This window comes from Rattus norvegicus, chromosome 7 (genome assembly GCF_036323735.1).
Source record: "Rattus norvegicus strain BN/NHsdMcwi chromosome 7, GRCr8, whole genome shotgun sequence".
NCBI lineage: Eukaryota > Metazoa > Chordata > Mammalia > Rodentia > Muridae > Rattus > Rattus norvegicus.
In genome coordinates, this window is record NC_086025.1 from 115,422,987 (window position 1) to 115,445,221 (window position 22,235).

At 47.1% G+C, this 22,235-nt stretch overlaps 1 protein-coding gene across 3 annotated transcripts; it reads left to right on the forward strand.

The window, feature by feature from the left end:
- The first annotated feature begins 39 nt into the window (after window positions 1–39).
- Window positions 40–20,898, forward strand: Xrcc6 (X-ray repair cross complementing 6). Of its 3 annotated transcripts, NM_139080.2 has the most exons (12): window positions 198–268; window positions 915–1,003; window positions 2,576–2,688; window positions 5,224–5,617; window positions 7,970–8,153; window positions 9,670–9,856; window positions 11,165–11,333; window positions 11,512–11,673; window positions 13,262–13,391; window positions 17,302–17,402; window positions 18,563–18,676; window positions 20,543–20,898. In NM_139080.2, the coding sequence occupies exons 2-12, from the start codon at window positions 928–930 to the stop codon at window positions 20,737–20,739; spliced, it is 1,827 nt and encodes a 608-aa protein (NP_620780.2). In that variant the 5' UTR covers window positions 198–268; window positions 915–927; the 3' UTR covers window positions 20,740–20,898. The 3 variants fall into 3 exon arrangements, with proteins under 3 accessions (XP_008763893.1, XP_063119076.1, NP_620780.2); XM_008765671.4 differs by lacking the exon at window positions 11,512–11,673 and having other exon boundaries at window positions 40–268; XM_063263006.1 differs by lacking the exons at window positions 18,563–18,676; window positions 20,543–20,898 and adding an exon at window positions 14,312–14,426 and having other exon boundaries at window positions 40–268; window positions 17,302–17,343.
- Window positions 20,899–22,235: the final 1,337 nt, after the last annotated feature.

Sequence of the window (22,235 nt, forward strand, 5' to 3'; positions counted from 1 at the left end):
GACGCACTTTCACGCATGTGCGTTCGGTGCTGACGGGCTGCGGGGGCGGAGCTTCAAGTGAGGGGCGGGGCTTTCTCTGGCCTCATGCGTTCCAGATTAGGGAACGCGGTAGAAACCGGGGATGGGAGTGGCCGTGCCCGCCTGACGGATCGAAAGGCGTGTTGTGCGTGCTGACGTAAACATCGCTGATTGGACGAGAGACCTGGAGCCCGCGTGGAAGTGGCGCCCACCCTCTTCTGTCCCAGTGGCGCTCTCGCCTCCGGCTAAGGTAGGTCCGCTGCACTGTATGTGTTGGTTGTGGCCTGCCTTGGTGGCCTTGCTTGCACGCTCATTGTCGCGTGGCCCCTTGCCTCGCCGCGGAGCAACGTGGTCTCCAGAGACACACTCTGGGTCCTGCTTCTTTTTCCCCAGGAGGCGGCACAGGACTTGTGGTTGAGCCAGACTCTGGCTAAATGTTGGGGGAGACATGGGGGGAGAGAAATGAAGGCGAATGTTTCAGCCAGAGCATCAAGTACCCACCCTCTCAGTTCAGTTAGAGCTGGAGATAGGACCTTCAGTACAGAGCCACTGCATTATACCTCGTCCTCACCCCCCAGCCATTTTGATCCTGCAGCATCCTTAAGTGATAGTCAAGGGGAGGTTGCTGCAGCAATGATTCCGATGCTCATTTCGTCTGCCCCTCCAACGATCAAGAGCTTTTGAGGAAGCAGGAGCCATCATTTACATTATTAATGAGCCGAGCATTTAGAACAGATCTACAGAGAACCCAGAAGTCTATTTCCTTTTTTCTTCTTTGTGTGTATGTGTGTGTCATAGGACCTGGCACATTGTAGGCAAGCGCTTCACCACAGACCTACCTTACTCAGCAATTTTTTTCTATTTAAATTTGTTCGTTCATAACTTTTCCCACCTAGTGACCAAACAAACATGTCAGAGTGGGAATCCTACTACAAAACTGAGGGTGAGGAAGAGGAAGAGGAGGAGCAGAGCCCTGACACAAATGGTAAGTGGCCCTATCATGTAATGTGACCTGTGTGGAAGAAAGACTTTGCTGTCAATTTTTTTTTGGCCGGGAGTACTTTCCTGTCTGACAGCCCTCCCCAGGTAATCTAAAATATTTTTTCTCCCTTTGAGTTTTACAGAGTTATTCAGGTCCTATTTCAGTCTGTGAACATTCCTAGCCCTGTTCTGTTTTGCTAGTCACTAATAGATTACTTGTTAATCTTCAATAAATGACTCTGTCTGTGGTAATATTTGTCACTTTATTTAGTTACATATTTTTGGTTGTAAAAAAAAATCTACTTATTTTTATTTTATGTATGTGTGTACACTCTGCATGTCTGGTGCAAAAGGAAGCCAGAAGAGGGGGTTGGATCTCCTGGTACTAAAGTTAGAGGTGGTTGTGAGCCTTCATGTGTGTTCTGTGAAGTGAAGCTAGGTCATGTGCTAGAGGGAAGCAAGTGTTCTTAAACACAGTATGACTTGAGCTGCCTCTCCAGCTCCTGTTCGTTTGTTTTTGAGGCAAAGTCTCATGTAGACCAGGCTGACTTCAAACTCACTTTGTGACTGATGTTGACTTTGAGAGCTCCTAATGACTTCTGGGAATCGAGTTAACGTAAAAGTAGGTTCTTTGGTGGCTACGCATCCTGGCCTCTATCTTTCTTCCTGCCTTTTGCCTGGAATCAGCCCAGCTCCAGGCTTGTACTAGGTAGCCCCCCCATCCCCCCCCCCCCCCCCGTCCCCTACCCCCTGGTCTAAGAGACTCCCAGGGCCTGGAGAGATGGCTCACTTGAGAGCATTGGCTGTTCTTCCAGAGGACCTGAGTTCTACTCTCAGCATCTACATGGTGGCTCACAGCCATCCATAGCTCCATTTCCAGGGGACCTGATGCCCTCTTCTGATCTCAGAGTACCAAGCACACACATGGTTCACATACATGTATGCAAGCCTAAGTTTTTTCTTAAAGATTTTTATTATTTGTAAGTACACTGTAGCTGTCTTCAGACGCACCAGAAGAGGGCATTAGATCTCTTTACAGATGATTGTGAGCTACCGTGTGGTTGCTGGGATTTGAACTCAGGACCTCTGGAAGAGCAGTCAGTGATCTTAACTGCTGAGTGGTCTCTCCAGCCCACAAGCAAAACTTTTACACATAAAATTAAATGAATACATCTAATGTGTGTGTGTGCGTGTATACATATATACATACATACTTTTTTTTTTTTTTTTTTTTTGCGACGGGGTCAATCTTTATAGCCCTGGCTGTCCTGGAACTCACTCTGTAGACCAGGCTGGCCACAAAGTAAAGATATCTACTTGCCTCTGCCTCCTGACTGCTAGGATTAAAGACATTCACCACCACATGTGGTTAATTTTTTTTTTTTTTAAAGAAAATAAAAATAAGTCAGAACTAATGATTTGAGAGGTATCTGTACTGGGGTCCTGACAGGAGTGGTGACTTTAAGTGGGTTCATCCTAGCATAATTTGTCAGGTTATACTCGTGCTCTGTTTTGTGTGACTAATAATAAACATGAATCAAAAGATAAGCATTTTCTTCCATTTATTTTTCCGTAGGAGAATATAAATATTCAGGAAGAGATAGTTTGATTTTTCTGGTTGACGCCTCCAGGGCTATGTTTGAATCTCAGGGTGAAGACGAGCTCACACCTTTTGATATGAGCATCCAGGTAAGACTGCCTCAGTTTTCAACTCAAAAACTAGAATGAGTATGGTGGCTCATGTCTCTTATCCCAGCACTCAGGAGGCAGACGCCAGCCTGGTCTACAGAGGGAGTTCCAGGACAGCCGAGGGCTACATAGTGAGACCCTGTCTCAAAACACAAAACAAAAAAAATAGAAGCCTGTGGAACAGAATGTGTGTGGGGTAATCGGGTCAAGACCGCTGGGATAGCCTGTGTCTCTTGACTGACTTGACTGGCTTAAACCTGCAGTACCAACATTGGGTGCCAGGGCTGCCAAACCGTTTCTTATCCACAGACCTCACGTGGCCTCCAGAATTTCCCTTTGGAGAGGAGCATACTCAATCTGTAGTTGTCCCCTTCCTCTTCTATAGATGCTCTGGGGATGATGGCATATGGCTGTAATCTGCACGGTGGAGGCTGAAGTAGGAAGCGTGTAATGCCAAAGGACTCCATAGTCTGCCAAGAAGATTAGGGTTTTGTAGCTTGCCCTTTGCTACTTTGTGGGTTCTTGTTTCTTCTACCCTTCTCCACACTTTTTCTTCCACCCTTTCAACCCCTAACACTAGATAAGAAGAAGAAAGAATAGAGAGGAAAGGAAAGAGATCCCTGAATAGAGTCAGAAAGAGGATGACGTTATTGTTAGACTGCTTTCTGCTGATTGGGGCAAGTTTGACCTTCGTCATCAGGATACCCAACTTCTTGTTTCTTTGTGCAAACCATTTCTTCTTTAACAAACCATGACCAACAACAACCAAAAACAGCAACCAGCAACCCACCCTGCCTCTTGGAGCCCGAGCGTCTATATCCTGTCCCGACAGTCTCCAGAATGCCAAGAGTCGTCACACAGTTGCAGAAACTGTCTGCAGCTGAAAAAAAAATCACACCACTACTAGAGCCTGAGGCAAATCACAGTCAGCTGCTGAGGACAGTCTGAAGCAGCTCCAAATATTATACCTGGGATTAAAATGAAAACACACAATTACAATATTTCTGTGTTTTTTCAAAGAAACCGAGACTCCAAAACTCACTACAGGGTTTCTCTGTGTAGCCCTGAGTGTTCTGGAACTCACTGTAGAGGAGACTGGTCTCAAACCCACAGATTTGCCTGCCTACTGACTGCTGAGATTAAAAGCATGCACCACCATCACCACCTGGCTATTTTTAAGTTTTAATCTGTGTGTATGCGAGTGTGGGTGTGTGTGTGTATCAGAGGGTATTAGGTCACCTGGAGCTGGAGTTACAGATGGTTGTGAGCTGCTTGCCGTGGGTGCTGGGAGTTGAACATGGGTCCTCTGCACGAACAGTGTGTGATCTTAACTACTGAGCCATCTTTCTAGCCCTAGTGTTACGTTTCTTTAAAAGATGTATTTATTTACTGTATGTGAGTATGCTGTAGCTGTCCTCAGATGCACCAGAAGAGGACATCAGGTCTCTTTACAGATGGTCGTGAGCCCCCATGTGGTTGCTGGGATTTGATCTCAGGACCTCTGCAAGAGCAGTCAGTGCTCTTAACCGCTGAGCCATCATCTCTCCAGCCCTACACAAGTCTTTTTGCAAGTGAATACCGAGGATTGAATATTACTATTAATAAACTCTTACAACACAGCTTTAAAATGGGCAGAAGAGCCCTGGGGATTTAGATCAGTTGGTAGAGTGCTTGCCTCACATGGGGAAGAGCCTGGCTGGTGAGAGTAGAATTTCCAGTACTTGGGAGGTGTAAACAGGAGGGTCAGAAGTTCAAGGCCATCCTTGGCTACATATTTAAGTTTGAGGCCAGCCTGGGCTTCATGAGACCCTGTCTAAAAGGGGGACAGGGGACAAAGGATTTGAGTAGCCATTTCTTCAGAGATAACAAACAGAAACTGCTATTCAGAGCACTGGAAGAGGTGGTGGTGGTGCAACACTTTAAACCCAGGGCTGGGGAGGCAGAGGCAGGCGGATCTCCGTGAGTTCAAGGCCAGTGTGGTCTACAGAGAGGTTCCCGGAATGCAAGGGCTATATAGAGAGACCCTGTCTCAAAAACAAATAAAATAAAATCTTAAAAAAGCCAAACCAGGGGTTGGGGATTTAGCTCAATGGTAGAGCGCTTGGGCCCTGGGTTCAGTCCCCAGCTCCGGAAAAAAAAAAAAAAGCCAAACCAAGCAAAACCAGTATGAAGGAGAGCAGCTGGTATGGCAGGTGACCCAGCAGTTCCTCAAAGGGAAGAGAGTTAGAGTTGCCATGTGTCCCAGTAAGTCTACTCTTAATGTGTTTGACATGGGGAATGAAAAACAAACACAGGCCTGGGAATGCAGCTCAGTAGGTAGAGGACATGCCTACCATGTGTAGAGTCATGAGTTCAATCCCCAGCACTGCAGAAACCCACTGTGATGGCAACAGGCTTACAGCCTCCTGCCTCCTCCTTCCGAGTTCTGGGATTACGGACACGTGCAGCATTAAGATGAAACAAGGCTCTGTGCCACAGCAGACACTTACGGAACTTAGTGTTAGGCTAACACTCACAGACGCTTTTTTCCCCCAGTGTATCCAGAGTGTGTACACCAGTAAGATCATAAGCAGCGATCGGGATCTCTTGGCAGTGGTGTTCTATGGTACCGAGAAAGACAAAAATTCAGTGAACTTCAAAAGTATTTATGTCTTACAAGATCTGGATAACCCAGGAGCTAAACGAGTGTTAGAGCTTGACCGCTTTAAGGGACAACAGGGGAAAAAACATTTCCGAGACACAATTGGCCATGGGTCTGACTACTCTTTGAGTGAAGTGCTCTGGGTCTGTGCCAACCTCTTCAGCGACGTCCAGTTCAAGATGAGTCATAAGAGGATCATGCTATTCACCAATGAAGATGACCCCCATGGTAATGACAGTGCCAAAGCCAGCCGGGCCAGGACCAAAGCCAGCGATCTGCGGGACACTGGTGGGCATTTTCCTTATCTTATCATTGCTTTAAAGATGTCTTATTCATTTTATTTTTTTTCTCTTTCTTTTTTCTTTTTTTCGGAGCTGGGGACCGAACCCAGGGATTCATTTTATTTTGTATGTATGCGTGTGCCTGTATGCATTTATGTCACCGTGTGCATCCAGGAGCCTGTGGAGGTCAGAAGAGGTATCCTGTACCTGTCCTAGTGCTGGAGTTACAGATGGTTGTGAGTGGCCATGTGGGTGCTGGGAACTGAACCCAGGTCCTCTGGAAGAGTTGCTGAGCCGTCTCTCTAGCACTATTCCCTTAGTTGACTCTTTTTCCTTTAATTTTACTTATTTTATGCATTTGGGTGTTTTGAGTTGTGTCTGCCTGTGCATTTATCTACTCCAGATGAATGCATTTTAATTTTTAAAAAATGATTAAGAATATTCTATATATGGATGTTTTATCTGCATAGGTGTTTTGTACCACTTTTGTGCCTGGTACCTGTAGAGGCCTGAAGAGGTCATTGTATCTCCTGCAACTGGCCTTAGACAACTGTGGGTGCCGGGAATCAAATCCAGTTCCTCTGGAAGAGCAGCCAGTGCTCCTAACTATTGAGCCCAGCCCTTCTTATTCTTTATTTTGTTTTGGGTTTGTTTTCAAGACAGGGTTTCTCTGTGTAGTCTTTGCTCTCCTAGAATTTGATCTGTAGACCCGGCTGACCTCAAATTCACAGAGGTCCACCTGCCTTTGCCTCAGAGCTGGGACTGAAAGTGTGGTCACCACTGCCTGGCCCTTCTTATGTTTTTAAATGGCTCCTAACTGATTTTCTCTATGGCTGAGGTCAAGCATTGCTTTTGCCATCAAGAGACAAAGGAAAGAGTAAAGTGGAACCAAGGGAGACACTAGTGTGGCCTGTTGTGGTCTCGCCAGAACTTACTTGTCCTGGCCTCAGTGATCCAATGGCTATTTGAAAGTTGTTGGAAGTAGTTATGACAGCTGATTGGCATAGCCACTTTCTGAGAATGTTAATAGTCTGTCTAGATTCTGTGGGAGGCTTGCTTTGTTTGTTTGTTTGTTTGTTTGAGGTGGCTTTGTTATAGAAGCCATGCTGGTCTGGAACTTGCTATGTAGCTAGGCAGGCCTCAAGCAGGCCATCTTTCCGCCTTAGCCTCCCAAGTGGTAGGGTTAATATTGTGCACTGTCATCCCTAGCCTAGGGAGGGAGGCATTTGAAGCGGATTCAGCCCCCTCTTCTGGCCTCTATGGGCACTGCATTCTTGAAGTACAGAGACATACATGCAAACAGAATACTGGTAACAGGTAAATACATCTTTAAGAAAACGAGTAAAAGGTGTTTGGCTGCACCTGGTGATGCATACCCCAAGACCCAGAACTTTGGAGACTGAGGCAAGAGGAATATGGGTCCAGCCTAGGCCACCAGAAACAAGATCCGTTTGAATTTAACTGAAAGCAAATGCTAGAGTTGGGCATGGTGTCATGTCCCACAGCTTCTGATAGGTGGGAGACTGAGGCAGGAGGATTGCTTAATCTAGGACTTTCAGACTAGGTTGCATAGCAAGACACTGAGTACCTGTTGGTTTGGTAGATTCAGAATCTCCTGTCACCCAAGCTGCTCTGGAGGGTGCAACTTAGGGTAGCCTTGATTTCCTGACCCTGACCCTGACCCTGACCTGCCTCCCGCCTGCGGGGATTATAGGCCTACTGCACCACCTCAAGTGGCTGCTTCTCTCCATGGTCGAAACTGAAATAAACAAATAGGATACATTATAACTTACGATGGCCCTTTTCTTATTTTTAAGACCAAAAGTAAACGAACAAGCAAACAGATAGACCACACTAACTCAGGATGGCCTAGGACTCAAATGTGGCCCATCGTAGCCTCGAACTCACAGCAGTCCTGCTGCCCCAGCCTCTCAAGTGCTGGGATTACTCGGTTGTCTGGTGAAGATTGGATCTTTCCAATTCTTTTTCTTTACGGGAATAGGTCTCGCCGGTTTCTCTGGCATCTCTGGCTGGCACAGAACTTGCCATATAGACCTATTGACTTGTTACACTCCTCCTGCCTCTGCCTCCCAAGAATTATATTATCAATATATATACATCATACCATCTCTGTTCAAACAAAAATGTAAGGCCCCTCCTCCACAAAAATAAACAAACTTAGCCTGGTATGGTAGCATTCTTCTTTGATCAGAGGCAGGTATATCTGAGTTCCAGGCCAGCCTGGTCTACATAGTGAGTTCCAGGCCAGCCTGGTCTACATAATGAGTTCTGTCTCAAAACAAGAAACAATACTTCTCATTGGCTGTACTTCGCTGGTTTTAATCTTTCTTCACATCAGGGATCTTCCTCGACTTGATGCACCTGAAGAAGCGAGGGGGCTTTGACGTGTCCTTGTTCTACAGAGACATCATCAGCATCGCTGAGGATGAGGACCTCGGGGTTCACTTTGAGGAGTCAAGCAAGCTGGAAGACCTGCTAAGGAAGGTTCGAGCCAAGGAGACCAAAAAGCGAGTGCTGTCCAGGTGGGCACCCAGCCTGGGCTAGCCTGCTCATACTTCCCTTAACCAGTCACAGGCAGTGCGTTAGACTTGACTTCCCCACACTGCCCCGCCACTGGCCTCCTCAGGACAGCAGGAGCTGTCAGTTCTCTTCCCTGGCAGGAGCTGTATGGTCTGTCTCCATGGTGACGCAGCAAACTTCTATATCTTTGAGCTCTAAGTACTCTGAGCATTCCTCAGTATTTCCTCTGCTCTCTACACGGCGGATGATAGTAACATCTGTGTCATTAGGTTATTTACTGTAAGGAGTGAACCAAAGACATCTAAAACATACAAAGAAGCGTAACAGACACTACTTATTTCTAAGTTATGTATATGATGGCTGCCTATGTGTGGGACAGGCATTGGATCCCTTGGAGCTGGAGTTACAGATGGTTGTGCACCACCTAATGTGGGTGCCGGGAATTGAACTCAGGACCTCTAGAAGAGCAGCAAGTGCACTTAACCACCGAGCCATCTCTCCAGCCCCCAGATGTTAGTTCTCTTCATTACAATTATATTATTATTAAGCAGTGAGATACCTCGCTAGGTAAAGCTGCATGCACCCGGTCTGATGACCTGAGTTCCTTCCCTCGGCTCCCTGTAGTGGAAGAAAAAAATCAACTTCCACAAGTTGTCCTCTGCCCTCCACACCCATGTCGTGGCATATGCACCTTCCCCCCAAATAAGTAAATGCTTTTGATTTTCCAGACAGGGTGTCTCTGTGACCTCGGCTGTCCTAGAACTTGCTCTGTAAAACAGACAGGCCCTGGACTCAGATCCCCTGCCTCTGCCTCCACCCAAGTGCTGGGATTAAAGGTGTGGGCCACCATGCCTAGTTTGCTTGCTTGCGTGCGTGGGTGCGTGCGTGCGTGGGTGCGTGCGTGCGTGCGTGCATGCGTTCTTTCTCTCTTTCCTTCTTTCTTTCTTTCTCTCTTTCTCTTTCTTTCTTTCTCTCTCTCTTTCTTTTTCTTTCTTTCTCTCTTTCTTTTTCTTTCTTCTTTCTCTCTCTCTTTCTTTCTTTCTTTCTTTCTTTCTTTCTTTCTTTCTTTCAGCATGAGGTGAGTAGGTAACCAGATTTTTTTTTTTTTTTTAAAGACAGGGTCTTGCGTGTATTCGAAGCTGGGGTTTCAGGTGTCTGCTCTCATGCTTGGCTGCATTTTGCTTTTTCTCCACCTCTCCATTTGTTTGTTCTTATTACTGTTGTGGACAGAGTCTTCTATGTGTAGACCTGCCTGCCCGGTACTTGCTAATGTCCCATGCTGGCCTTGATCTCAGGGTAGTCTTCCTCTCAGTCCCTCACCTGCTGGGATTGGCTGTGCGCCCGCCCATACCCAGTACTGCAGTCTGTTTGCAGTCCACTCACTGTTTGTGTTTGGACTAAGATTATTGGAAAGAGTAACGCAAATTGGGACTTGGATGCTGTGAAAACCTTTTACACAGGGAAGTACAGTCCGCCCACTCATGCTTGCTTTTCCCTCTTTCCCCTTTCCTCCCTCAGGTTAAAGTTTAAGCTCGGCAAAGACGTAGCACTCATGGTGGGCGTTTATAACTTGGTCCAGAAAGCTAACAAGCCTTTTCCAGTGAGGCTGTATCGAGAAACAAACGAACCAGTGAAAACTAAGACAAGGACTTTTAATGTAAACACAGGCAGTCTGCTCCTGCCCAGTGATACCAAGCGGTCTCTGGTAGGTGGCTAACCCTTCCTACTGAACCTTGTGTAAGAATTGACAGGGAGGTGGCGGCTGTAAAGGTGGCCCAGCAGATAAGAGAATACATGCTGGTCTTGTGGAGTCCCCAGGTTCCGTTCTCAGCATCCACATGGAGGCTCATAGCAAGAGCTTTAGCCCAGGAGGTGAGGAGTTCAGGTTTACACATGCAGGGGACAGTTATTGAGAGTTTCCCCTTGCTGAACTGTCAGGTTTTTCCCGCCTTTGAGATGGCCACATCTGTTTTTCTGAGCATGAAAGGCCAAGTACAGTGCATTCTCTCTTGTCCTTTCTCTGCCTTACATTCTTTAGAAGGATGCAGTCTTGAAAAACAAGCATTACCTTTTGTTATTTTGAGGAGGGTTCTCATTCTGTAGACTAGACTGGCCTTAGATTCACAGATTCACTTGCTTGTCTCCCTACTACTGTGATTAAAGGTGTGCCCCACCATGGCTGGCTGAACACATCCTTTTTAATTATGTACAATGTGTGAGAGGGTCAGATTTTTGTATAAGTTCAGGACCCAACTGATTAAAATTAAATATTTTTATTCAATACATGAGGGTTATTTTTTTGTTTTCTGGTTTTCGTTTCGTTTTGTTTGTTTGAGTATAAATTTCATACCAGATGGTTTCTCCCTACTGTCTGAAGGATGAGAGGTGTGAGACATTTTCTTCGGTTTGTAAGTGACTGGATTGTCATGCGGACTTATTGGGTAGCTGCCCTCTGACCCGTGAGTTTCTTTATTGATCCAGTTTGTCTGAATAAATCTTTTTTTTTTTTTTTTTTTTTGGTTCTTTTTTTCGGAGCTGGGGACCGAACCCAGGGCCTTGCGCTTCCTAGGTATGTCTGAATAAATCTTAAGGGCCTTTTTTGTTGTTATAACCTCAGCTTTGACTCAGCCGCCATGTACACTATCCACATGTAGAGGCCAGAGGAGGACAGTGGGCGTCTGCTTTGTCCTCCTCTTCCTCCTCCTCCTCATTTCCTTGATACAGGACTTCTCACTGAACCACAGCTTGTCATTTTCTTACCAGCCAGCCTCGAGATCCTTCTGTCTCCTCCCCGAAGCCAACACTGGAGTTGTAGGGATATCTGGTGTCACAGGGATGCCAGGATCTAAACACATCTTCACGGCTTCATAGCAAGCGCTCTTCCCGTTCACCCTGCCTTCCCCCTGGCCCTCCCAGCGCCAGTTCTAAGTCGCTGATGTTAGGAGGCCGCAGATGCAGCTCAACACTGCCCTTTTGTGGCCCTCACTCAGTATCCCAACCTTTTCTCCTTCAGACTTTTGGGACGCGTCAGATTGTGCTGGAGAAAGAGGAAACAGAGGAGCTGAAGCGGTTTGATGAGCCAGGTTTGATTCTCATGGGCTTTAAGCCCATGGTAATGCTGAAGAACCACCACTACCTGAGGCCCTCTCTGTTCCTGTACCCAGAGGAGTCCTTGGTCAACGGTGAGTGTGTCGATAGACCAAGGGAGAACAGACGCCTGTCCCTGGGTTTACTGGGCTGGGCTTCTTAAACGGGTGCTGCTTAGATACTTACAAGGGATGCAAATGGAGTTAAAAAGGAAAAGGAGAAAAAAGGAAAACCGGCAAGGAGATGCAGGCCACTGTGACATTTGTCTTTTAGGGAGCTCAACCTTGTTCAGCGCCCTGCTCACCAAGTGTGTGGAGAAGGAGGTCATAGCAGTGTGTAGATACACAGCCCGAAAGAATGTCTCCCCTTATTTTGTGGCTTTGGTGCCACAGGAAGAGGAGCTAGATGATCAGAACATTCAGGTGACTCCCGCAGGTATGTGGCAGAGATATCCAGGGGTCCATTAGAGGTCCTGACGCACCCCAGTCTCCGAGCATCAGTTAGGCCTGGGAAATGTGTTTTTAAGCTTTCTTAGGTAGACATGATGCCCCGCAAGGCAAAGCCACCAAGATGGTCATGTGGCGAGATAGCAGTCTTCATCCTGACATCTGCACATTTCTGTTGCACATGACAGGGCTTCTCTCCCGATCTTTTCTTTACTTTTCTTTTCTTTTTTTTTTTTTAAGAGTTATTTATTTATTTATTTATTTATTTATTTATTTAATGTATGTGAGTACACTGTTTTGGACGCACCAGAAGGGGGCATCAGATCCCATTACAGATGGTTGTGAGACACCATGTGGTTGCTGGGAATGGAACTCAGGACTGCTGGAAGAGCAGTCAGTGTTCTTAACCTCTGAGCCATCTCTCTAGGCCCGATATTTTCTTTACTGAAAGTGTCTAGTCACCCTTTATGCTTGGTTTTTGTCCCGTAATTGCCAAGGCTTTGTGGTATAGTGTAAACCGCTTGGGTATTTGAAGTCAGACTTGCTTTTGTCTCTTCTTAGCCCCTCCTTGCAGTCTCACTATGTAGCCCAGGCTGACCTTGGACTTGTGTTCTCCTGCCCAAGCCTCCTGAGTGCTGTGATTACACATGCGCCGACACACGGCGGTCACTCTGTCCCGTGCTGTATATGCACGAGCTCACTTTCTCATTTTGAACCCATCTCTGCCACAAGTTAGCCAGATAACTTGAGCACACAAGTTAAATTTCCATTCTCACTGGAAAGCCATCCTATATCTGAGATAATTAACTGTGCTGCTCATGCCTCGTACACAGTGTCCCCGATGGTGGTCCTCCAGGCCTGTCTAATGCAGTCCTCTCATGGGAATGCTTGCTTAGTATTAAACCCTTAACCTCTTGGCTCGAGCTCACCCTTTCATGCTGTGTGCTGTCCAGGCTGACTGCCTACACCCAGCAGCCTGCTCAAAGTCCTTGTCAACAGCAGACACCAGGGGCAGGCTAGGGAGCCGAAGGGAGAAGCTGGCCTGACTGCTCGCTCCTGTTCGCTCACCACCTTCAGCACTGTCATCCAGGGCCCCTCACCTGGCAGCAGCACTGGTTCCAGTGCCTGGGTTTTTCCTTCTAGAACCCTCAAGGAACTGGACTAGAGTGCACATAACTCCTTCCTCTTTAATGCATGCTGGAAATGAAATGGAAAAAGCTGGAGCTCAGAGGAAAGCCTGTGAAGCTGGAATTTAGCTCCCTCGGGTGATACTGTCCAGCTGGCTCTGGATTATCCAAGATGATGATGATGGTGGTGGTGGTGGTGGTGGTGGTGATGATGACGATGATAGAGTCTGGGACCAACTGCTGTTGCCTGTTTGTGGCTCCTTGTTGAAGCACCCCTTCTGTCAGGCTTCCCATGTATCCCTGGAGAGTTTGTTAGACTGACTTTCACACTTGGCCCTTGGTAAAGGAGAAATTGGATTTGTAACCCTCAGCTACAGCATCACAGCGTACAGAGGTGACAAACAGCTGTATCGTAAGTCAGATCTCAGAAGACCTGTCTCCCTGCTTCAGGCTTCCAGCTTGTCTTCCTCCCTTACGCCGATGACAAGCGGAAGGTGCCCTTTACGGAGAAGGTGATGGCCAACCCGGAACAGATAGACAAGATGAAGGCCATTGTTCAAAAGCTCCGCTTTACATACAGGTGAGTGCGGGCCACCCTCGGGCGGGCGCTCCGGAGCTGCCAACAGTGTTGGGCCCTATCAGAAAGTCAGGTTAGACCCAGACTGAGAGGGCGGAGTTCTGTTCAGTTAGCCAGAAACGAGAAGTCATTACCTGTCACCAAGACCTTAAAAAGAATGTAAGAGCAGAAGCTCTGCTTATCCTGCAGTCTCAGCCTGTGCTGGTAGAGGCCATGTGTGTACCTGTAACCCTAGCATTTTCAAATGCAGACCGGAGGACTGCACATTTAAGGCCAGCCTGGGCTTTCTTCAGAAAAGAAAGGCTCGTCGTTTAACAAGTTCAAAAAGAGTGGCACGTGCTTATTCTGTTTCTTGTTTGTTTTAGATGGGATCTTACTCTAACTCAGGCTAGCCTAGAACTCACTGTGTAGCCTAGGCTAGACTCAAATTTGCAGTACTCCATCTGCCTCAGTGTTCTGAATGCTGACATTACAGGTTTGTGTCACCATGCCCCTCTGCCTTTGTAAGATTTATTTATTTTGTGCGCGCGTGCGTACGTGTGTGTGTGTGTGTGTGTGTGTGTGTGTGTGTGTGTGTGTGTAGGGGTTACCATGCATGCGTATATGTGTACCACATCCATAACTACTGTTCAAGGAGACCAGAAGAGGAAGTTCCATCTTCTAGGACTGGAGTTAAGGCTGGCTTGAACTGCCACATAGGTTCTGGGAACTGAACCCAGGCCCTCTACAAGGGCAGCAAGTGCTCTTAATCGCTCTCTCTCCAGTCCTCAAGTCAGAGACGGGGTTTCTCTGTATAGCCCTGGCGGTCCTGGAACTCATTTTGTACACCAGGTGTCTTAGTTAGGGTTTTACTGCTGTGAACAGACACCATAACCAAGGCATGGTCTTATAAAGGACAACATTTATTTGGGCCTGGCTTACAGGGTCAGAGGTCCAGTCCATCATCATCAAGGCAGGAACATGGCAGCATCAGGCAGGCAAGGTTCTTCATCTTCATCTGAAGGCTGCTAGTGGAAGACTGACATCCAGGCAGCTAGGGTGAGTGTCTGAAGCCCACGCCCACAGTGACACACCTACTCCAACAGGGCCACATCTCTAATAGTGCCACTCCCTGGGCCAAGCACATACAAACCATTACATTCCACTCGCTGGCCCCCATAGGCTGTTCAAACATGAGTCTGTGGGGCCATACCTAAACATAGCATAATAAAAATACATTTAGTCCACCTTCCAGAGCCCCCATAGTCTATAGCAGTCTCAACAATGTTAACAGTCCAAAGTTCAAAGTCTCTTCTGAGATTCATCCAATCACTGAAATGTAATCCCCAAGGCAAAACAAGAAACCAGCTGGGCAGACTTCAAACATCTCCATGTGTGATGTCAAAGCCGTCTTCAGATCTCCACTCCCTTTTCATCTCTGTTGACCCCAACAACCTTCTTTGTCCTGAGCTGGTTCTGCTCCGTTAGCAGCTCTCCTCAGCAGATAGCCCACGGCTCTGACATCTCAGACATCTTGGGGTTTCCAAGGCAACTTCAGTGTTATAGCTTCTTGTTTCAATGTCTGGGATCCACAAATGATCTTCTGGGCTCCTCCAAAAGGCTGGTGTCCCTGAACCAGTGGTGTCCACGCCCACAGTGACACACTTATCGCAACAAGGACACACCTCCTGTAGCTGTCTTCAGACATAGTAGGCCCCATTACAGATGGTTGTGAGCCACCATGTGGTTGCTGGGAATTGAACTCTTCCTCTGGAAGAGCAGTCAGTGCTCTTAACCACTGAGCCACCTCTCCAGCTCCCTTGTTTTTGTTTTTGTTTTTTTTTTCTTTTTTTTTTCCGGAGCTGGGGACCGAACCCAGGGCCTTGCGCTTGCTAGGCAAGTGCTCTACCGTTGAGCTAAATCCCCAACCCCTTGTTTTTGTTTTTTAAAGACTATTTTATCACTCATTGTAGTGGTCCATGGCTATAGTTCAGTACTCTGAAAGTGGAGGCAGGAGCATTAGGAGTTGGAGGTCATCCTTGATTATATAGTGAGTTCAGGGCTTGGTGTGGATACATGGTATCTTTTCCAGGTGGGAGGACAGACGGAAGGAAGGAGGGATGGAGGGAGGAAAGACGGACGCTGACTCCTCAGCGTGCAGTCCTGGCTTGTGCTCACACTGGCCTACTGATGACTGGCTCTGGCCTGGATCTTGCTGTGTAGCTTAGGACGAACCTGAACTACTGATCTTGCCCTCACCTCCCCAGCGCTGGGACTCCACCCAGCAAGTGCCACCACGCCTGGAATTGAATCCAGGGCTCCGTGGCTGCTCGTCAGTCTCTGCTGAGCCTCGTCCTCACTGCTGGCTTTGATTTTTTGAGAGATCTGAGGTGATACCTCATTGTGGTTTCATTTATATTTCCCTAGGGATAGCTAAGGACAGTTGAACATCCCTTATGTCTTGGTCATTTGTATATCTTCTCAGGACCTGTGGCTCATTGAGATCGTGGCCTTTTGCTTTTATTCTGCTAAGTTTCTGGGACACTGTCTTGCTATCCAGCCAATAACTGCTTGGGTGCTGGAGTTGGCAGCTTGCATCACCATGCTTGCGTTGTTAGTCTATTTTAAATTCACTTTATAAATATTAAAGTCAGTTTTTTGTTTTGTTTTTTTTTTTTTTTTTGGTTCTTTTTTTTCGGAGCTGGGGACCGAACCCAGGGCCTTGCGCTTCCTAGGCAAGCGCTCTACCACTGAGCTAAATCTCCAACCCTTAAAGTCAGTTTTTAAAAAGCCAGTTTTTTTCTTTATTTTCTCACCAGGTTAGAGCCCTTTTCACAATTCCATCTTTTTCCCCCTTTTTTCCGGAGCTGAGGACCGAACCCGGGGCCTAGCAAGTGCTCTGCCACTGAGCTAAATCCCCAACCATACATTCTATTCTTGATATCTATGCTACTTCTAGTTCTGGGCAAATGATACCTTTCCTTGGGTGTGGCACACACCTGGAATCCCAGTGCTTGGAGAAGTAGAGGGAGGAGGACCAGGAATTCAAGGTCATCCATAGCTACATAATGTGAGTTTGAGGCCAGCTTGAATATCTGAATCCCTGTCTTAAAAAAAACCACAAAACGTCTTTCCCCTTCAGCTCCAACTTCCTGCTATACCCCTTTCCTTGAAAGTGTGAGCACCAAGAATCCATCATGCAGGGCTGGCATGCACCGTCTCAGCATATACAAGTTCTGGGTTTGATCTCAGATTCGTGTCTCACACAAACACACACCAACATTATGTCAGTTATTTCTGTTAATCTTTGGTGCTGGGTTGAGTGGGGTCCCCTGCATACTAGGCAAGTCCTCTCCACATAGCTGCACCTCAGCCCCAGCCATTTATCTTCGTAAGAAACTAAAAAGGGGCTAAGATGGCCCCAGAGTTTTGAGCATCTGCTGCTCCTGCAGAGAAGTAAACTTTGATTCCAAGCTCCTCTGTCAGGACACCTCTGACCTCTGCAGGTATGGTGCACAGAGACACACACAGATACACTTTAAAAAAAAAATTGGAAGAGCCCTGAAAGGTTGGTTTTGTGCCCACTTTACAGATCAAACAGGCTTAGAGGACAAGGCCCCCTTTTTAGTCTCCTCCAACTACGAAAGCAGTGGAGAGCAGGCTTCCATCTCCTAACTCATGCTGCTGTGTGCACAGAAGACACATTTGTCATTCTGTATCCTCTATTCTCAGCTCTACTCTAAGCTCTAAGACAGGACAGGTTTGCTCTGCAGCTACTGTTGCAGCATCCACTGATGAATTGAAAGTTGGAGGGCGGGGTTGCTATGAAGTTTTCTGCTATTTACGTATTTACTTGTGGTCTTTTTCTCTACTGACCCTGGCTGCTTTGTTTTCTTACTGGAAGCTCTATTGGTTTTGATGCTGTTCTTTCCAGGAGCGACAGTTTCGAGAACCCAGTGCTGCAGCAGCACTTCCGGAACCTGGAGGCCCTAGCTTTGGACATGATGGAGTCGGAGCAAGTGGTAGATCTGACACGTAAGAAACATGGACTGAGCCAGGGAGTCCTTTGGTTGTGTGTCAGTCCCGGGGATTGAACCCATGACCTTACACATGTGGGGAGCAGCTCGTCCTCTTCGGTGAGCTGCATCCTTAGCTGGAGGAACCACAGTAGAAGACAGCTTTGTTTTGCTGACGTTCTGACCTATGATCTGTATGCCTTTCTCTAGCGTCTTCAGACCTCCTTGTCCAGACTGTCCCTGCCTGACAGGTTTTCTAGGTCACCTTACACTGCCTGGAACAGACTGAGCTAGCTCTGCAGTGACAGGAGGAGAGTGGCAGGCTCCCAGACCTGACTCTGAACTAACTAGGCCACCCCGTGTCTATGTGTAGGTGCAAGTGAATGTTGGCTGACAGTGGCAGGCACCGGTGTCCTGTGTGCTGACTCAGCTGACATAATTCTGAAGCAGCAGCCACTGCCGTCCTTACTTGACAAAGGGAATGATTTCCCCAAGTCTTGGGTGCTGAGCGCTCAGTACCGCCCCAGACCACAGTGCTTGCTGCTTCCCTCTCAGGCCTGGCTCCTGGCCTTCTTACTAGAGCCTTTCTTGATGGTGGTGCTCTCGAATGTTTATGAGGACATGGGCTGTGACTGGGAAATGAGTAGTCACTGGGAGCAGACTGGACTTAATGGAGGTCTTTGTGACAGTCAAAAGGACCGGAACAATTAGTTTTGCCTGCTTAGCGTCCCAGTTGTCCACGGCCTCTTAATGCCAGACAAAATAGCTGTTGTTATAAGCGGGCGTGATTGTGGGGACTGTCAGGCTGGGTCTAGCAGAAGAGAATCCTCAGGTTCAGCAGCCTGTGAGGAAAGCCTGCCTCCATATCCTTGGTTACTTGAAGCATGCAGGCAGATGTGTGTGGGAAACACACAGGTATTACGCAGTTTAAATAAGCGACTGGCACTGGCCCGGACTTGGGAATCTATGGAGGTCCTTCACATAGGACGTGAGTATGGAGCATGGAGGATGTCTGAAGGGTTTTGTTGCATGTTTTAATGGTCCAGTCAGCTGCCTTGTATGCAGCCCTTCCCTCCCCCAGCCTGACTCAGTGCTCTCTCGTTCCACACAGAGCTGGAGTGGACAGGCCACTTGGATGGACATAACTCACTTGACTACTTTGTTGTTTTGATTTTCTAGTGCCCAAGGTTGAAGCCATAAAGAAAAGACTGGGCTCCCTGGCAGATGAGTTTAAAGAACTTGTCTACCCTCCAGGTTATAATCCTGAGGGAAAAATTGCCAAGAGAAAAGCAGGTGAGTGCTGGGTGTGGATAGATGCACAGATGCTCCCTTTAAAGCTGCCCATGGTCTTCATGGTCTGACCACGGTGATTTATCCCCTTTCTTTTCTCATCTGGTGAGTGCACTGGGTGGGGGTGGGGTGTCAAAGTCAGGAGCTCACCCTTGCAAGTAAGCAGTGTTGTCCCTGAGCCACATCCAGGTCTTCTGGGAAATTTGTATATATGGCACACCGTGGCTCAGTGCACATCTCAGCACAAATGGGTGCTTCTGTTGTTTCCTTGTGTGGGGGAGGGAGGGAGTACGGGCACGTGTATGTGTGGCACGTGTGTGGAGCTTGAGCACAACTGTGGAACCAGTTCTCTTCTCCCACCTTTATGTGGTTTCTATGGCAAATACTTGGATCTGATGAGCCCTTCACCAGACCTCTCTACCTTATAAAAGTTTCTTTTAGATTTATCTTATTTTATGGGTGTTTTGCCTGCAGAGGTTGGGAAGGGGGGTATCGGATCTCTCGGAACTGGAGTCCCAGGTGGTCATGAGCTACCATGTAACTCTGGGAACCTCATTTTGCAAGAATACAAAATGATCTGAACCATTAAGCCATCTCCAATCTCTGCCTCATCTTTAGATATTAGGCTACCGAGATGGCTCAGTGGGTAAGACATTTGCGCTGTGCAAGTCTAGTAACCTGAGTTGCCTTCCTGGGACCCAAACAAAGGTGGGAGGAGCACTGATTCCACAAAGTTCTCCTATGTCCATACACCCATACACACAATAAAAATGTTTTCAAAGGTCAGTGGCTAGGTATTCTGCTTGCCTATTTAATAAGACCTCCTTTTAGAGGATATTCTACAGTGAACATAAACACTCGTCTGAGCAGATCAATAGGGCAATTCTTAGCAGTGTAATTCCAGGCAGTATCTTAGTACGTCAGAGTACTTTCTGGGCAAGTGTAAGGACCAGAGTTCAGATCCCAGCCTCCATGTAAAAATCCAAGTGTCTTTGCTAGCATATAGTACCAGTATTGACATTCAAGGGAGTAAGGTGGAGAGACATAGATGAGGACTCCTAACATTCTCCTCTGGCTTCTACAAAGACATGCACCTATCCACACTTGGGTCCCCCAGAAGAGTAGCCTGTGCTTGTCACCATGAGCCATCTCTCCAGCCCCTGTTTATCTAAATTTCTACAAAGAAAGTGACAGGGAGTATGTACCTTGCTTTGATGTGTATGCAGTTCTTTAGTTGGGAGTAGTTCCTGTAGGCTTTCTCCCATCTGTTCTCTGTTTTGACACTGACCATTTGTTATAGGACAGCCCTTATTACTGGTAGACCCCAAGCTTCCTTTACTATGAGGCTCACACTGGTAGGATTCTGGATTGGTCGTCTTTTGGCTAAGTAAGCCTATTTAAGCCTTGTTACCTAGTAAATTTACTGTGAAGAAAGGAGAGGTCAGACTGGGACCATCCTGCTTGTTCCACTTTGCATCAGAACCAACTGTCATCATGTCCTGGAAGTTGCTGTCAGAACCTGTCAGACTTTGTGGTGTAACAGAGCATTGGTCACTTGCCCTGCCTGTTTGTATTGCCTGGTGCCTCAGAACTTACACGATGTTTCTAAATGTTTTTTCCCCTCACCCTTTGGATGTGCTGGTACTTAAAATGGGGCCTTTAGCATGCTAGGCCAGCACTGCTGTACTTCTATAGCCCCTGTACATTTTGGGTGAGTTAGAAAACTGACAAGCTTACATAGAATGAGCAGCTGCTTTAGAAACAGATGACAAATGGTCGCCTGCAACACATCACAGGAGGGCAGTGTCATGTCACTGGGATGTCACTGGAAGCATTTCCAGGTCATTCCTGCCTGCGTCTTTTCTCTAGACAATGAAGGTTCTGCAAGTAAAAAGCCCAAGGTAGAGTTATCAGAAGAGGAGCTGAAGGACCTTTTTGCCAAGGGCACACTGGGCAAGCTCACTGTGCCTGCACTGAGGGACATCTGCAAGGCCTATGGGCTAAAGAGTGGACCGAAGAAGCAGGAACTACTCGAGGCTCTCAGCAGACACTTGGAGAAGAACTGACTAATGATCACACGCCCAGCCACCTTCCACACTGCAGTCAGGCCAAGCTAGGTGTTAGCTACAGAGAGCCACCTAACAGAAAATGCAAGACCTTCACCATGGAGTGCTGCCCTCCCACCTCACTGTGCCTTACTCTGTGAATAAAGAGCTCTAACTTTATATTGTGTACTATTTAGTATGAATGGGTAAATAGTTGCTTCGATCCAGGTTATGGTAATGGTTGGCTCTTGGCTTAATTTTATCCCCCACGGAAGTACATACAGGTCATCACAGTGGAAATAAAACATCTTAGTGGAGGCAGGGAAAGAGCATGACACTCACAGACAACGTTGTACGGGTAATTCTGGAGTGACAATCCTTAACAAGATTGTATTCCCATGTCTACCCACCTGTTTTGTTTTTATGAATGATGCTAGGGCTGGAAAGAGGGCAGCTCAGCAGTTAAGAGCAGTTGCTCTTGCAGAGGACCCAGTTTTGTTTCCCAGCACCCACATGGTGGTTCACAACCATCTTGTCACTCCACTTTTAGAGAATCCAGTATCTTCTGACCTCCATAGCACTTAAGCATGCACATGGTGGACATATATGTTTAAGCAGGCAAAATACAAAAGCCGCCAAAATTCCTTTCAGATTCTGATTAACCAAAGACCTTATGAAGACAAAACTACCTGAACTACTCCCACCCACAAACGTCCAACTTCTTGGGGTGATTGGTTTGGTAGGTATGCAGGTTCTTAACAGAACAGACGGGTCTCAGATGACCGTCGTATGCTTCCTGCTGGACCAGGAAAAAGATGAACAGAATTTGTTCTAGTGTCTACTATGGTAGTTATATAGACACTGGAAGATTTCTCAAGCTAAAGCTTTAAGTTTGTGTGATGCAGGGGTAAAGTGCAAGAAGTGGTTGGTTATAGAGGTCCTGAGTTCAATCCCAGTAACCATACAGTGGTGGCTCACAACCATTTGGTGTGTCTAAAGGCAGCTACAGTGTGCTCATATACATAAAGATAAGTCTTTAAAAAAAAAAAAAAGGCAAGAGAGGTGGAAGTTACTGTGTCTGACTGCCAACAGTGGTTTTCAAAGTTGGTGATTATGTTCCCTGGGCAACTTTGGTTAATGTAGAATCATCCTGGTTGGGAGTGGAGATGGGATGCTACTGCCATCTAGTGTGCAGAGGCCAGTGATGTCACCAAGTACACTATCCTTACACTAACAGGGCGGTCTGTGTGAATTAACCAATTTGTCTGGAATTAGCCAATTGTTGGTTGTGTTAGGAACTCCTAGAGTGGTAACCCTCCAATGGCAGTCTACATAAGAGAATTTTAAACTACCAAGTCACTGATAAGTGACAGCTTCACAAGGCCTCTTAGTCTAGAGCTCAGTGGGAGGAGAAGAGTTAAATTGGGGAGAGAGCTCAGTGGTAGAAGCTAGCTCTTACAGGGGGACCAAATGAAACAACAGCTAGGCTGGGGATAGTAAAGAGTCCTGGCTTGATA

What these genes read in the sequence shown, in the direction of transcription:
- Xrcc6 (NM_139080.2), top strand. Translation starts at nt 928, where the DNA reads ATGTCAGAGTGGGAATCCTACTACAAAACTGAGGGTGAGGAAGAGGAA. An exon ending in GCAGAGCCCTGACACAAATG is followed by an intron (nt 1,004 to 2,575) that starts GTAAGTGGCCCT and finishes ATTTTTCCGTAG; the next exon opens with GAGAATATAAATATTCAGGA. An exon ending in AAGCTCCGCTTTACATACAG is followed by an intron (nt 13,392 to 17,301) that starts GTGAGTGCGGGC and finishes TGTTCTTTCCAG; the next exon opens with GAGCGACAGTTTCGAGAACC.